The sequence below is a fragment of the Lytechinus variegatus genome, chromosome 11, assembly GCF_018143015.1.
Source record: "Lytechinus variegatus isolate NC3 chromosome 11, Lvar_3.0, whole genome shotgun sequence".
Taxonomy (NCBI): Eukaryota; Metazoa; Echinodermata; class Echinoidea; order Temnopleuroida; family Toxopneustidae; genus Lytechinus; species Lytechinus variegatus.
The window spans coordinates 16,214,339-16,230,653 of NC_054750.1; the positions used below are offsets into that span (position 1 = coordinate 16,214,339).

At 37.3% G+C, this 16,315-nt stretch overlaps 1 protein-coding gene across 2 annotated transcripts; it reads left to right on the forward strand.

Annotated features, from left to right (window-relative positions):
* Positions 1-297: 297 nt before the first annotated feature.
* Positions 298-9,510, forward strand: LOC121423779. 2 transcript variants are annotated; one of them, XM_041619268.1, is made up of 6 exons: positions 298-490; positions 3,574-5,366; positions 6,085-6,198; positions 7,535-7,710; positions 7,998-8,113; positions 9,087-9,510. In XM_041619268.1, exons 2-6 carry the CDS (start codon positions 3,623-3,625, stop codon positions 9,247-9,249), a joined length of 2,313 nt encoding a protein of 770 aa, XP_041475202.1. In that variant the 5' UTR covers positions 298-490; positions 3,574-3,622; the 3' UTR covers positions 9,250-9,510. The 2 variants fall into 2 exon arrangements, with proteins under 2 accessions (XP_041475202.1, XP_041475201.1); XM_041619267.1 differs by lacking the exon at positions 298-490 and adding an exon at positions 590-716.
* Positions 9,511-16,315: the final 6,805 nt, after the last annotated feature.

Here is a 16,315-nt window from a genome sequence, read left to right on the forward strand (position 1 = left end):
GTTGCTTGCTCACAGGCATTCGTGCTTTCTTAGCAGTCAGGTAAAATAACACCGATATATTAACATAGCAGCCGATCACCGATAACATGTGATTATCTTCATAAATATTATAGTTCAAATTTATCAAAAATACAAAATATAATATTAATAATTTAAGTAAATAATATTTATATTATTTTTATTATTTTTTATGGTTAATAAATGATAAAATATGATTTAAAATTAAAAATATATATCTCAAATATACAATTTAGTGAGCGAGTACGATCGATTTACCATGGCACTTATGACGTCATACACAAGCGAGAGATGTTAATTGTTATGAGTCGAGTACGAGTGGTGGAGACACCGACACCTTCTACGTCTACGATGATCTTTTAACTGAGAAATGCACATTGTATGATAATACTATACCGGTACATTTTGTGATAAAGTTTTCGATCGACCCGAAGATCTTGAGTTGAAGAAACACATATTGTCTGAAGGAAAGGTTGGTGAATTTTTCGTTTTTGAGTGTGGAGTCTGGCTGGACTTAGTGGTTAGTGGACTGTGGTGCTAACTGCTGCTGCGGCCAGCGCCAGCATTCAGTAACTTGACTTGATCAAGGCTCAACTTCATTTCAAGCCAGTTTCGATTCTCCTCGGCCGCCCCGCCAGCTAGTGCTAAGGCTAAGCTGTGTCCTGCGTCCGGTCCTGCACGCAGACATGTCAGTGCTGGTGAGTTGGGTCTCCTGACAGTCTTTTTTTTTTTGGGGGGGGGAGGGGAGGTATGTTATGCAGAGCCACTGCTGTTTTGGGCAGGCCTGATCAAATCAAGTGCCATTTTTATTTATTGTGACATTGACTTGTCAAACTCAAATTAATCCAGTCATGACTGTTCATCATAATTTTCAATATTATGTCAGGGTTAATGTCCAATTATAAAGGGGAAACTCACCCTGACAAAAAGGTTTATTGTAAAAATAACAGAAAAAAAATATTTAAGACATTTGTGAAGGTTAATTCGTCCACCAAAGATTAAAAAAACGGTATGATCGAGAATATTAATTTTGTGATTTCTGATGTCACTGTGCAATAGTGGGAGCAGCTTCACAAATTATCATGAATTAAAAAAATGTCATGAAATGTTATTTAAAAAAACAAGAAAATTGTTTTTATTGTCTCACCTGCATAGCAGAGTGAGACTATAGGCGCCGCTTTGGCGACGGCGGCAGCGTCAACACCAAATCTTAACCGAAGGTTAAGTTGATCAAATGACAGCATAACTTAAAGGCAGTGTATACAGCCACACGCGTGTGTCTTTACCATCCAGCCACACGCGTGTGGTTATATCCAGAACACATATCTGTGGATACCGCCACACGCCGCCAGTAATAACAGTGAAACACGTATGTCTGACCGTCTATATCACGATCAAAATAACCTCATTTCTTCATTAAATTCTTACATTCTAAACCCCTTTGATATCCTTAGATCGTTTCAATTTCATTCTCACCGTCTTCTCTCCTTGCTTTTCTTGTCTTGTTACAAACGGTCGTCTGTTTAACAGCAAATTCTCTTTTTCTACTTGTGTCGATTCTGGCTTCCTTCGCGGTGGCAGACCCATACAGCGTTAGCGCAGCGCAGTATAGTAGACATACACAGTTTGGGTTTCGTACGTACGCGCACATAGCCTAGATTCAGTAGAGAATCGACACAAGTAGAAAAAGTGTGGAAATTTGCTATTTAACAGGCGGCCTTTTGTAACAAGACAAGAAAAGCAAGGAAAGAAGACGGTGAGAATGAAATTGAAACGATTTAAAGAAATCAAAGGGGTTTAGAATGTAAGAATTTAATGAAGAAATGAGGTTATTTTGATCGTGATATAGACGGTCAGACCTATACCGCGGTACGTGTTTTACTGTTATTACTGGCGGCGTGTGGCGGTATCCACAGATAGGTGTTCTGGATATAACCACACGCGTGTGGCTGGATGGTAAAGACACACGCGTGTGGCTGTATACACTGCCTAACTTAAAAAGTATCATCATCATCTGGTACAGGAAGAAGGCGGTGGCCTGTAATTCCCGGTCCCTCCAGCTATGTATTTAGTCTGGTGAATTTATTTACTGTACGCATGCTGAGGAGTGGGAGTCATGGTAGATCAAAGCGATGATCCCACCAATATAGATATATGGACCTAGTTCATGAAACTTGGCCATAAGGTTAATCAAGTATTACTTAACATCCTGCCTGAGTTTCATGTTACATGACCAAGGTCAAAGGTCATTTAGGGTCAATGAACTTAGACCATGTTGGGGGAATCAACATCAAAATCTTCTTCTGGAAACGGTACAGTCCACCGTCTGGTGTATTGTCGTACTGTTGTACTTAACCTAAGGTTAAGTTTTTGAAATGTCATCATAACATAGAAAATATATGACCTAGTTCATTAAACTTGGACATAAGTTTAATCAAGTATCACTGAACATCCTGCATGAGTTTCACTCACATGACCAAGGTCAAAGGTCATTTAGGGTCAATGACCTTTGGCCGAATTGGGGGTATCTGTTGAATTACCATCATAACTTTGAAAGTTTATGGATCTGATTCATGAAACTTTAAGATGATAGTAATCAAGTATCACTGAACATCCTGTGCAAGTTTCAGGTCACATGATCAAGGTCAAAGGTCATTTAGGGTCAATGAACTTTCCCCAAATTGGGGGTATGTATTGAATTACCATCATAACTTTGAAAGTATGTTGGTCTAGTTCATAAAACTTGGACATAAGGGTAATCAAGTATCACTGAACATCCTGTGCGCTTTTTGGGTCACATGACCAAGGTCAAAGGTCAATGAACTTTGGCCGAATTGGGGGTATCTGTTGAATTACCATCATAACTTTTAAAGTATATCGATCTGATTCATGAAACTTGGACATAATAGTAATCAAGTATTACTGAATATCCTGTGCGAGTTTCAGGTCACATGATTAAGGTACGCATGTAAAAGGTCATGTGAGGTCAGTGAACTTTGGCCACGTTGGAGGTATTTGTTGAATTACCATCATATCTCTGTATGTGTATTGGTCTAGTTCATAAAACGTGGAAATAACAGTGACCAAGTATCACTGAACATCTCTTGCGAGTTATAGTAGTTTTCAAAGTCAGCACTGCTGCTATATCGAATCGTGTGATGCAAGTGAGACTGCTAGAGGCATTCCACTTGTTGTACATGTAGGTAGATCGATTTCAACAAACAAATTATTTCACGCTTGCTCCTGAAAGAAGAATTTGTTTAGTCATTTAATATGAACCATGTTATAATATCAAAACTTTAAATTTTGTGCATTTTATCACATAACATATGGGGCAGCAACTCGTATATGATGTCACAAATCAAAAACTTGAAATTCTAATAACTTTCTTAATCTTCAATGGATTTTCCTCAAACCTTCACCAATATTTTTTATGATTTTTCTGCTACTTTTTGCAATAAACTTTTTGTCAGGGTATAAAACTTCCTGTTTGATAAGTCCAACTCAGTAACTGTTAGTGTTATTGTTCATGATTATTTTATTTATTTTTTTTAGATGGCTTTATCTTCACCATAATGACTTGGTGCGCTGAGGAATAGACATCATGACAACTAGAGAATTAAGGAAATCACTGAAAGAGGAGGGCGGAGGTGATGCTCTTCCTCTTTTGGCTCCAACGTCCATTGCTGAGGAACAAGCTTTTCAGGAGCTGAGAAGGAAACAGGTGGCTCGGCGTATCGAGGCAACTCGGACCGAGGGTGATGTTATTTTGGCAGAACGAGGCTACGGGGACGAGGAGGATGTAGAGAATCTGCTGAGATTATCCGCCAAAGAGAAGCGCAAGACAGCCCTGGTGTTCCATGATGCATTCTTTCTGGTCCTGGACTACCTCCAGTTCTATGCCGTGGTCCTGGCTATTGCTTTGCGATGGCCATGGCCGTATGCTTGGATGCAGTACACCAGGTTCATTCTGTTTGCGAATCTTGATATATGGGAATTCATCAAGTTGAATACACCAAGCATCTATGAATCCACGGTTGATCGCTTCATCTCAAGCTCCTTACTTCCTTTTGACTATCGCTTCCTGTTGCTGGCATGGGGTATTTTAATCTTCCTTTTCATCTCTGTCTTTATCACCATCTACCTTTGCATGCATTATCAAAAGAAGTACAATCTAATGCTGCAGGTAGCCAGGTTCAAGCGCACTTATCTTTTCCTTGCACAAGTTCTTGTGATGCCCGTTGGGGTTGCCTTAGGAAAGGTATTCCATTGCAACTCTGAGAACAATATGGATGTCCACAATGAAACTCCCTGCGGAAGTGGAGAGCACATTGCATACATGGCAGTGTCTTTGGCTATCTTCTTTGGGATGTTCATATTGTTGCCAGCGTGGATGATCGTGAAGGTCAAGTCTCAGATCTTCAATCTCAAGAAGAATAGCCATGAGTCTCATCTCCAGCTGAAGGAAGCAGAGTTTGCTCACTCCCTGGACCTCATCTGGGCTTTGAAACACTACCACATGTTTTCATCATTCAAACTCTTCTGGACCTACTACTACCCCATCATGCATTTCCTCAAGTTCATCTTCATCATTGCCTATTCTGCGATGTTGTGGTTACCGACTTGGCAAATGTTAGTCTTTGTCATCCCAGTCCTCCTGCTATTTGCGATCATCATCTTTAAGTGGCCTTTCCGAGTGACCAGCTTTAACTTTCAACTTGCTATTAACCTCCTCTGCATGTTGGTCATGTCCTTCATGGGATTCATGCAGAACATGGATGGTGTTGACTCTGTGTTCTTTACTGTAACCTATCTCTACATTGAACTCCTTGTCATCAATGCCTGTTGGCTTGGCATGACTGTCCTTTGGCTTATCTACATTGTTCTCCGCTACTATGGCTGCCTCTGCAGATCGAAAACCTTCTGGCCACAGCTCACAAGTAGCAGCCTGGATAGCCTAGAGGAACACACCCGGAAGTACATGCGAGCCATCTTGTGTGGACGCATCGTCCTGGAGCAGGCTCTTGCTTCTCCTCCGCTCTTCAGTCCTGCACATGAGGTAGCCAGACAGATCCAGATTATAAATGCTTACTGCAGGGAAGCCGAGCTCCTTCAGGATCCCATCCATGATACCCTCTGGGATCTCCTGGATGAACTGATTGAGGCTCATAGTCGTATCTCACAGACGTCGCTGTTTGCAGAGTCGGTCAAGGCATCCATCAGGGAAACTGCAAATGAGTTCATGAAGATCTTACCAGAATTCAAGAAGAGACTGGCACAGAGGGAGTATGACTTCTCGTTGATGACATCACAGAAGCGTCGCATGCTTCTCAAAATGTACACTTTAGGTTAGTATAATAATATTGACAATGTTCAATTTAAAACGCAGTAGTATATTTTTCTGTTGAAAGCTCGTCCCCCCCCCCCCAAAAAAAAAAATATATATATTTTTATATAATAACTAAATAAATAAGTAAATGATTAATTAATGAAGTAAGTAAGTACGTATTAAGTCAAATTGAATTGAAGCACAATAATAAAGACGTCAGGCCTTAATATGTCTTGGTGCATAATGCACTGAACAAAACCCATGTGGTATTATCAAATTAATATACATACAAAAATAATGTCTGGATTCTCTCCAAAAAGATACCTCGTAATACAGATTAAAACCCAATAAGGTATTATAATTTAGATAATGTACTCTTCTTATACAGATACATGACATGGTATTTCTTAAGTTCTTCTTAGATCACAGATTACTGTTGTCCTTATCTTGATGTTTATTTATTCACATTTGTTAAATTGTCAAGTAGTTTTTAACTCCACCACTACATTACAAACAATATTTTATGTGAAGTGCTTGACAAGTTTGTGTGGAATTGCTATTTTGATGTACTCAGCCCGGTATTATAAAGAATCATGGTAGATTAAAATCAAACTCAATTGAGATTGATCCAAATTGGGATTGATTTGAATCCCGACTCATAAGCCTGACCCCCTGATCCTTGTAACGCAGAAGTTTATTACTCACCCCTATGATTGTTAAACTTACCATTTCTCTAGGAGTGTTTGTGAATGGAAGAGGGATGAAATCCAAGCCCACTGCTACAATTGAAGCCATGGAGAAGCTCTACAACCCACAAGTTTCAGTTGTCCTCAAGCACAGAGGAGTTGAAGGTATGCGAAAGAGACAGGAATTGATTACAAGGAATCGTAGACATTTTTCACTAAAACCTGGGAGTATTTCATAAAGCTGTTTACAATCAACTATAATAATGAATAAAATGGTTTACTGTAAACACCAGGGTCCCGTTCATATAGTTTACCATCAGCCAATCAGATTGAAGGATTACAGTAGCTTTTAATTGCTATTGTAAAATTGTTATAACAAGTTTTATGAAACAGGACCCTTGCGGGTGTTCCATAAAGCTGTAAAGTTACAATAACTTTACACATAACAAAGACCTTCTAAAGTACCAAGTCTGCTGCTTAGGAATATAACCATTTAGCACAAAGGGTTTTCAGTTGTTTGTAAAGTCATATGCAAGTTACAAACTGCTTTAAGAAACAAGCACCTGGGCCCCGTCACATAAAGTTGCCGTTACGGTAACTTCGCCATCCAAAGGTAAGATGCAGGGAATCCTCAATTTTGATTGGCTGTTGATCATCGTTACCATGGTAGTTAATATTGGATGGTAAAGTTACCTTTATAGTAACTTTTATGCAACGGGGCCCAGGTCTTTGATGCATTATAAGCAGCCTTTTGAAAAAAGCTTTGAGACAGTTTCTTCCATCATTTCAATTCAGAACCAGAACACAATTTTATCATTGAGTTGTATTACAATGTATTTCATGTCGTGTATGTTTTTTGTGATATTAACGACAATTAAGGACAAGTCCACCCCAACAAAAACTTGATATGAATAAAAAGAGAAAAATTCAACAAGCATAACACTGAAAATTTCATCAAAATCGGATATAAAATAAGAATATTATGACATTTAAAAGCTTCGCTTCATTTCACAAAACAGTAATGCACATCTCGGTCGTTATGCAAATGAGGGAACTGATGACATCACTATTTCTTTTGTATTGTATTATATGAAATATTTTGATTTTCACGTCATTGTCACGTGAAATGAAGTTTCATTCCTCCCTGAACACGTGGAATTCCATTATTTTAATATTTTGTTCTTCAGGCAAGGAGGTCCTAATCATTAAATTCATAAAAATTGAAATATTTTATAATTCAAACAATAAAAAAAAAAAAAATAGTGAGTGACATCATTGACTCTCTCATTTGGATGTAACTGGCTTGTTCATATAACTATTTTCTTAAAAATAAGCGAAACTTTGAAATGTCATAACTTTCTTATTTTACATCTGAAATTTTCAGCATTGTGCTTGTCTGATTTTTCTCTATTGCTTCAAATCAACATTTTTCTGAGGTGGACTTGACCTTCAATATTTCTGTGCAACTCTTTAATATTTCTGTCTCGCTCCAAACCATTAGGTGATGACGGGCATTACACTCCAGAGTATGATGACAGTCATTTACCCGCTGGTCCTGCAGGCTATAGGTTCAAGCAACGGCAGGCTCCGGCTATCATCATGGAGGAGAACGAGGAGGGCGAGGAGGAAGATGAAGGATTGCTCCCTATCTGGCTAAGACCGCAATCATCTGCATCGGTAATAATTCATCTTTCATTTTCTATATGGTGAGGGTGATTGAGTCAAGAAAATAAAAGTCAGTGTACAGTATTTGTCTTAATAGATGTCATTGAAATCAAAGCTCCTGAGAGAAATGGGGAAGGACCATACCGCAAAACATAAAATGATGAAGATGCAATGGTGTGAAAAATCATCAATTTTAGCATGGGAATGATGGACTTACACAATTCAGCAAACAAGGGGAAGAAAACAAAATCGCATGTCGATGAGAGAGAAATAACGCTTCTTTACTCTATCTTGAACAGGTTATATCTGGTGTATCGTCAATCAATGATCGCGATGATGATGACCTTGCAGCGTTGATGTATGGCATTCCTAGTCGTATGGGGACTGCTGTGTCCCTGGCCTACCGGTCTCAGAGGTATGTGTGTTTTGAATGACTATCTGGGCATCTCAGGGGACCATTTCATGGAAGCTACTACTATCCAACAGTTCAGATGCATGTGCTTCTCTGCAGGGAAAAAATTACACATGGGCTAGGGGCGAGCTTGCCCTGAATTAGAAAAGAGCCCCGGAAAAACCCCATTCCCTGCCAATTTAAGCTTATCCAATGTAGCAGATTGTGGCAGTAGGTTGGGAAAGTATCCCCCGAAAATAAAAATATTTTTTTGCCTGCTGCTTCTCAGCCAAAAGCAAGAATATTTGTTGGGTCTGACTTTGCCAAGACTATAAGTAATATTGATGAAAGACCCCCTATGCCTACATTATACAATGCTTGGCGATTAATTGTAGGACTTTATGGCCCGAATTCACAAAGCTGATTGTGAAAATCATTGGTTGAACCCATGGTTTATGCAGATTTCCTGTATATATTACGCTTAATTTACCGCATATATGTCCAATGCTGATATATGCTTATGTCACATTGTGCAAAAGTGGTGCCTGTTGTCATGGTTGAGTACGCTATTTTATTCACGAATCCACTGTTTCGAATAAATGAGTCCACTGAATTCGGGCCAATGCATTTCAATCATTGATTTGATATATATTGGTCATTAAATGCAGTCAGTGATAATATAGAAAACAAATTTTATTGATCATCAAAAGATCAAGCATTGTCTTTTGTGTTACAGGGCCTCTTGCAGTAAACTGTCCTTGTCCCTGTAATTTAATAGATACAATTGATTCTTCAATTCAGTTCAGTAATTATTAATCATATCTCTGTTTGCCACACCCCAGCGATGGCACTTAAAAATCACTGTTAACTACATGTACCATAGTTTCATTGCTCAACAGCCCATCAAAATATATAGTTCCAGATTACAGTTCTTTGCCGTTTCTAAGAGTAGATTTTAAAACATTAATTCATATTGATTTGTTCTTTGCACCTACAGTACTGGTTCCATGCAAGGTAAGCCGTCCCGGGAGGGGTCTGTGTCGTCCCTCTCAAGACAACACCCATCATCATCATCCTCCTCACATCACTCTTCTCGAGACTCCCTCCTCCCTGCGGCTCGTCTCGATACCAACTTCCAGGACATCCCAGAAGAGCTATAAAGACAGGCAGTTGTCTCACAATTTCCGGGTCTTTACAGGTTAAGCCCACTATGGGAGGGTCTGGATCTATGGCATCCTTTTCAGACCACACCTAATGCAGACCTGCCAACCTCTGGGAATGAAAAACTGTATTCTGTGATAAAAAGAAAATGTATTTTTCCAAAAAAAAAGGGTATTTTATAATAAAATGCTTGGCGCATTCGCTCATCGCTGCGCTCAAGTTGCATTCAAGCTAAAATACGCACTGCTCTTGCAGATGAAAGAAAATTGAAACATGTGTATATCTCACCCTGGTTTTTACAAAATGATTGAAAAAAAAGTTACCTGAAATTACATTGATCTGATAACCATATTTGTGTAAGTTTTATGAAATAAGACATATAGAGATGATTTTTCTCAACGATTCTGTAATTTTTTTTTTACAAAAAACATATTTTATAAAGAAAAAACGTACTGCCGTATTTAGGTTGCAAAAACATACTAAATACGCCTAAAACGTACTGGTTGGCAGGCCTGTCATCCCCTTCCCATCGCCACCAATCAATCACTGTTCCCAGCGGCTTGTCTTGACACTAACTTCCAGGACATTCTGGAAGAGCTCTAAAGCCATGCATTTGCCTCAATGTTTCCGGTTCTTGGTAGTAAAGCCCTAGGAGGGGGGGGGAGCAATGGCATCCCTATCAAGACCATGCCCATCATTATCCACCCTCCACCATCGGTCCTCTGAGAATCACTGATCCTCTTGACACCAGCTGTAATTGAAGGTAAGAGTTGAGTGCTTACAGCAGATCAACTGTTAAGGGCCTGATGATGTACAGTATACAAATAGCGAATAGGCATGAGTGCGATGGTGCGAGATTTCGCATGAGGTGAAAGAAAGATGCTCTATTCAACGAGGCGTTAGAATAGAGCGTTTCTTTCACCGAATGCGAAATCTCGCACCATTGCACAAATAAGAATATTCGCTATTTGTGTTGTACAACGCCTCGGAATCTAGCGAAAATATGAAAAAAGAAGAGTTTTTCCCTCCAGACGTAATCTATGAAAAAGGAGCAAAAATATTGAAAGCGAAAAGCAAAATCCCACAAGTGCACATGATCTTGGACAGCATTGCGCATTTAGCCAGCGGGTTGTACGCGCATTGTCATCTTATTCAATGAAATCGCATTGTGACGTCACCTCCTAAAGCCGTGCAATGGTACATTTTGGACGGTACATTTTAGATGGTACATCTTGTGTGCAACGGTACAAATGTGTGACATTCAGCCTCCCATTTGATTGCGTACAACAAGCTAAGTAGGCGTTGTACAATCAAATCTGTATAGTAAGACCACCAGAGGCCTGAATAGATTCCTTTCAAATGTGAGAATATTTGGTAGCTAGACTGGTTGCTGCTGAGACAGTTTATTTATTTCTTGCTTTCACAAAAACATTCATACATGGTAGTTTTAAAAAATGATCATAAAATAAATAGCAAGATAAAAAAAGAAGATTGTCAGCGCTAAACGTACATTGAAGTTGTGACATAAATCAAATCATTCACATTACAGAGTAGGATTCCAGAGACAAAAGTTTTTTGAAAGAGGAGACCTTAAAAAAGCTATGCTTGTCAAACCAAGGTCCCCAATAAGGATACGATAAGTGTATAGATGTTTAACATACTTTGAATATGACTACACATCTAAATCTACATACATGTATGAAAAGAAAACGAAAGAAAGAAATACAGAGAGAAATAGAGGTTTGATGCTATGTTTGTTACAGGTTTGATTGTATGTTTCTTTTTCATAGTGTTATTAATCACATCATAGTTACAGCTCTCAGTTAAAAAAATTCATTGGGTTGTCGCGTAGGAGAGGTCAGGATTTATGAGAAATGCCAGACATAGCAAAATTAGCTGTTGTACAATGTAAATTTTGAATAATAATTAACCGTGTTATAAAGCATAATGCCATATCTTCAGAATTTCAATTTCAGAATTTTCAGAAATGTAGTACTAGTAATGTGATACAGATAGCAGTGTGATTACACAAAGTAACTTTGAATACTGGAATATTTTTCTGGTACATGCACAGCTAAACCAGCATTATGGAATATGTTTGAACTAGAAAGTGTAGGTCACTTTGTAAAGTGAATATTTTACTTCCATTTGTGATCAAACCGACTCAAATTTCATCAATTTTGATGATTTAAAACACCCTAGATATTGTTGGCGAAGAAATGCCTGAACTGTTTCGGGAATGAAGATTTTATTTTCTTTATATCATTCATTCCATTTATCTGTATCACATACACATGAAAATATGAGGCATCTGCAATTGTACCATACACACAATAAATTTGAAGTGTACTTTCACAATAATTCATAAACAACTCAATTACTCTATATTGAATTGAATAAATTGAAATAGAATAGGATTTTGATAGAGCATTCAAATATGATATACAGCATTCAAATATGAAAGAGAATTGAATATTTTTTTCTCGCTTGAATTGTTCAATGGCATTGTAATATATCTTTATTTGTGTGCTGTGTTTGTATTTGATTTCATTATGTTGTGTTCTGCTTTATTGATTGTAGATTCTTTTCAAGATTAATTATGAATCATACTTTTTTGTAAATACTTAGAGTAAATATGTGAAGTTCTTTACATTCTAATGAAGATAAGTCTTTCAAAATTCTAATAATTTATATATTTTAAATTCAATCACATATATTTTAGATTTATTGAACTGTATATTTTGATACTTTAATCTATTGTGTGCCTTTCACCTGTAATTACACATACATGTATATTCTAATAATGTTTTAAGAAATTGTGATTTTCATATTTTTCTCCTGTCAATAACTATACACCTTGACTGAAATGTTGATATTTTGGCCCATATTCTGAAACCTGGGGGGTGTTTCACAAAAATTTAAGTATGACTTAGAGTCACACTTAAATGCCTAGTTGCGTGCAGTATAAAAGAGATTACCACATTGGTCAGATCATGGCAAATGGACGCGCACTACTGCGTATTGATCAATATGATTGCGCGTTGCATATCATGTCTGCGTCGGCATTTAAGTGCAACTTTAATCATACTTAAAATCTTTGTGAAACACCCCATTGTAACTTAAATTTGTGTTTTGAACTATGGATAGCCAAATGTGACACAAATCTTTTACAGTTGATTTTCAATTTATCTGGAAATGATATACAACAATTTTCTTCACTATTGAAGCAATACATGTGGAATGAATGCAGTAAAGACTTAAAACATAGTGTACCGGTGAATAAAGATTTGATATATTTGGCTTCCCATGATTTTTGCACAGGCTTGGCACATATTATACAAATAATGCTTATGAGAGCAATGGACAGGATACTTCATGTGGTGAAAGATGAAATGATCCATTCAAGGTGTAGTCGAGTTGAATGGATCATACATTTCATCTGTCACCTAATGAAGTATTCTGTCCATTGCATGAATAAGAACATTCATTATTTGGTTTATATGACACCTAAAAATAGGTTCTTTTTCATATAAAATTTATGAATTTTGATGCAAATTACGCTCATGCAGTGCATTCGAGCTCGGCCTATTGATTGTCACATACGCATATAGTATACAACATGCGCGCTGCAAACACGAGTGATGGGTGTGGTGCCTGCAGTCTGTGTGCACGCGTGCAAAGGACAAAATCGTATGGATCCAAAATTGCACGATGAATGGATCGAAAATTGCACGATTGATGTCATTGTAAAATGGGCTGAATGATCAAACAACCAATCAAATGACAAGGATCTATCTAGATGTCATATAAAGCTGATTGAAGTTCAACTAGAGTTCAGAATACAGGCCTTCATTTTCCAATAATAATTTGTACACCCTTTCCGTTGATTTTGTAAAAGAAAATCTTTACCTATTCAGAAAAAGCATGTACATTGGAATTTAAGAAAATTTGGTGAGTTAATCCCTGCAGAGTTTCCACGTTGTTATCTATTCCAAATTAAGAAAATATCACAAAATTTAGAATTAAATCAGAAAATATCTGTACTAGAATACAGTAAAGTCAACCGTCCAGATGTTGAATTTTCACTAAAAGTGGAAGTAATTTACAGACAAAATAGTTCAAAATGTGTTATCTACCTCTTTCAAGTCAAATTTATAACAGACGTATGTGGTTCCAAGAGATTGACTTAGGCCAAGTAACATGAGTAGTGATGCTGTAGACTCGCAACATGTATACAAAGTTCTGTAGTTTTCACCCATTTATGACAACAAATCAGATAAAAGGGAATGAATTGAATCTGATATATGAATCTGCTGAAATAGTATTATCCTTCATTCATAACCTGAATTTACAGATGATATTGAGAGTGCATACTTTATATTTCGATGCCTTGTAAAAGAATAACTGCATTGCATTTTAGGCAGACAATTGGTCCCAATTGAAATCAAACAAAGGTCAGAAATTGAAACCAAGTTTTGTTTGGTTTGAGTAGTAGATACATTTCATTGCAAGATTGTCCATAACAGGCCTTAGATTTATAATTCTGTTGTTGAGTGTTCGTGATTTTTTTTATTCAAATATCCGTCCATCTCATGTGTGAACAAATTATGATCAATAATGAAATAATAAAACACTGATTTTTCTATTTTCATCACAAAATATATTGCATGTATCTCATTAATTGTTGTATTTTGAGATTTCTAGTTCAGAGCAGGAAGGGTGTGTGTAAAGTCTTGGAAGCATTTTGTGAAGTTTCTTGTTGGCAATTTTCACAATGTATGCTCTTGGCCAATCATATGCCAGGATTTCAGGTTACGTTTGTTACAAAACTTGATGAAAATGGCCCCGATTCCCCAATTCCAGTGTGTTATTTGATCATGACTTTACATATGATCAATCACCCTGGACGTTGTTTTCACAAAGATATAAGTCTCGGGTCATTCCATGCCAATTCACCCAATGAATGTGCAATTTTGCACCCGACTGTCTCAGAATTCGTAGTAATTTGGTATACATAAAATTCACCATGGCCCAAGCACAAAACAAAAAAAATTAGTCCAATCGGTCCGTCGGTTCTCGCGCTACGGCCCGCCCTTTTCTCCTTGTTTTGACAAAAATGGGCGTGACCTTCAACTTTCAATGGCCACTGCGTTGTTTCGTGTTGACCAATTTTCATGAAAGTGGTACCATTTGATAGGAAATTCAGAAAGGAATCCAAAACATGCATCGAATAATGTATTGGAGCAATTTATAAGGTCATGACCTTTGACCTTGAGTTTGACCCCCGGACAAATAATTTTTTAACTTGATTTTCGTGTATGTTAATTATTGGTATGATATTGACAAAATATGTTAAAATCAATGATGATATTTTATTTCTTCACCTTTAAAACTCTTCCAAAGATACCATGAAATTTCACTCTAGTCCCATACACTGATATTCATGTTAGTAAAGTGTTCACCAGTTACATGATTTCTTCCAATCTTAAGTTACAGCATGCAAACACATGAAAAGAAATTAAGCTTAATCAGTTTACAAGTAAAAGATTAAACCTTTATGCTCATGAATAGGTATCTGTTTAGGCATTTTATGATTCAGCAATATATATCATATACATATATACATGTATATATTTTGATGATAAAAGTGAAGACTTTACTACCATGAATATATATGATATATATTGCCGAACATCAAAATGAATATATATTGATGAACATCAAAATGCCTAAACAGATACCTATTCATGAGCATAAAGGTTTAATCTTTTATTTGTGAACTGATTAAGCTTAATTTCTTTTCATGTGCTTGCATACTGTAACTTAAGATTGGAAGAAATCATGTAACTGGTAAACACTTTACTAACATGAATATCAGTGTGTGGGACTAGAGTGAAATTTCATGGTATCTTTGGAAGAGTTTTTAAAGGTGAAGAAATAAAATATCATCATTGATTTTAACATATTTTGTCAATATCATACCAATAATTAACATACACGAAAATCAAGTTAAAAAATTATTTGTCCGGGGGTCAAACTCAAGGTCAAAGTTAAGGTCAAAGGTCATGACCTTATAAATTGCTCCAATACATTATTTGATGCATGTTTTGGATTCCTCTCTGAATTTCCTATCAAATGGTACCAGTTTCATGAAAATTGGTCAACACGTAACGACGCAGTGGCCATTGAAAGTTGAAGGTCACGCCCATTTTTGTCAAAACAAGGAGAAAAGGGCGGGCCGTAGCGCGAGAACCGACGGACCGATTGGACTAATTTTTTTTTGTTTTGTGCTTGGGCCATGGTGAATTTTATGTATACCAAATTACAACAAATTCTGAGACGGTCGGGTGCAACCACTGGGTGAATCCAGATGGAATGACCCTCGTCACTTAAATTCCAAGTTGTGTGTAGTATCACTGCATTGGTCAGATCATAAGGGGACTTGCACTACTGTGTATTAATCAAATTATTACCTAAATACAGCATTATGGAGACAAGATATAAATGCATAATTTGTCTGTCTATACTCAACACAAAATATGTTCCCTTGACCCAAATGAAAGACAGGTGACCCTGGGTGTTGAATAAGTTGCTCGTAACTGGCAAACAACTTTATCAAACAATCTTCTTTTCAATTTATGATCTCTCCCTCAATCAAGTTTTTGTTCCTCTCATCAATTTCTTTCCACTTTTCTCTTCCTCCCTACCATTTTTTTCTAGCCATTTCTTTCTTCCCTTTCATCCTATCTTGAATCTTTTTCTCATTTTCTTTGATCCTCAGATTTCTTCTACACCCTTCTTTACTCATATTTTGAGTTGTTTAGTTACGAAAGGCCTGGTCACACCGCCTGAGCGTTGTTGGAGCGGTCGTGGTGCAGAAGGGAAAGAGAGTCAAATTTCGCTCACAAAATTGGGGGAAAAAATTGAAAAAACAATCGAAATCGAAAATGGTGAACAGTAGCGAGCGGTGATGATTTTTGTCTCTCCGCTCCAACAACGCTCGGGCGGTGTGACCAGGCCTTAAAGTCATGTTTACCCTTCTTAATATTCCTTTCACCCTCCCGT

Coding starts and splice junctions, on each gene's coding strand:
- LOC121423779 (XM_041619268.1), top strand. CDS start 3,623: ATGACAACTAGAGAATTAAGGAAATCACTGAAAGAGGAGGGCGGAGGT. Junction 5,367..6,084: donor TCTCAAAATGTACACTTTAG/GTTAGTATAATA, acceptor CCATTTCTCTAG/GAGTGTTTGTGAATGGAAGA. Junction 6,199..7,534: donor CAAGCACAGAGGAGTTGAAG/GTATGCGAAAGA, acceptor CCAAACCATTAG/GTGATGACGGGCATTACACT.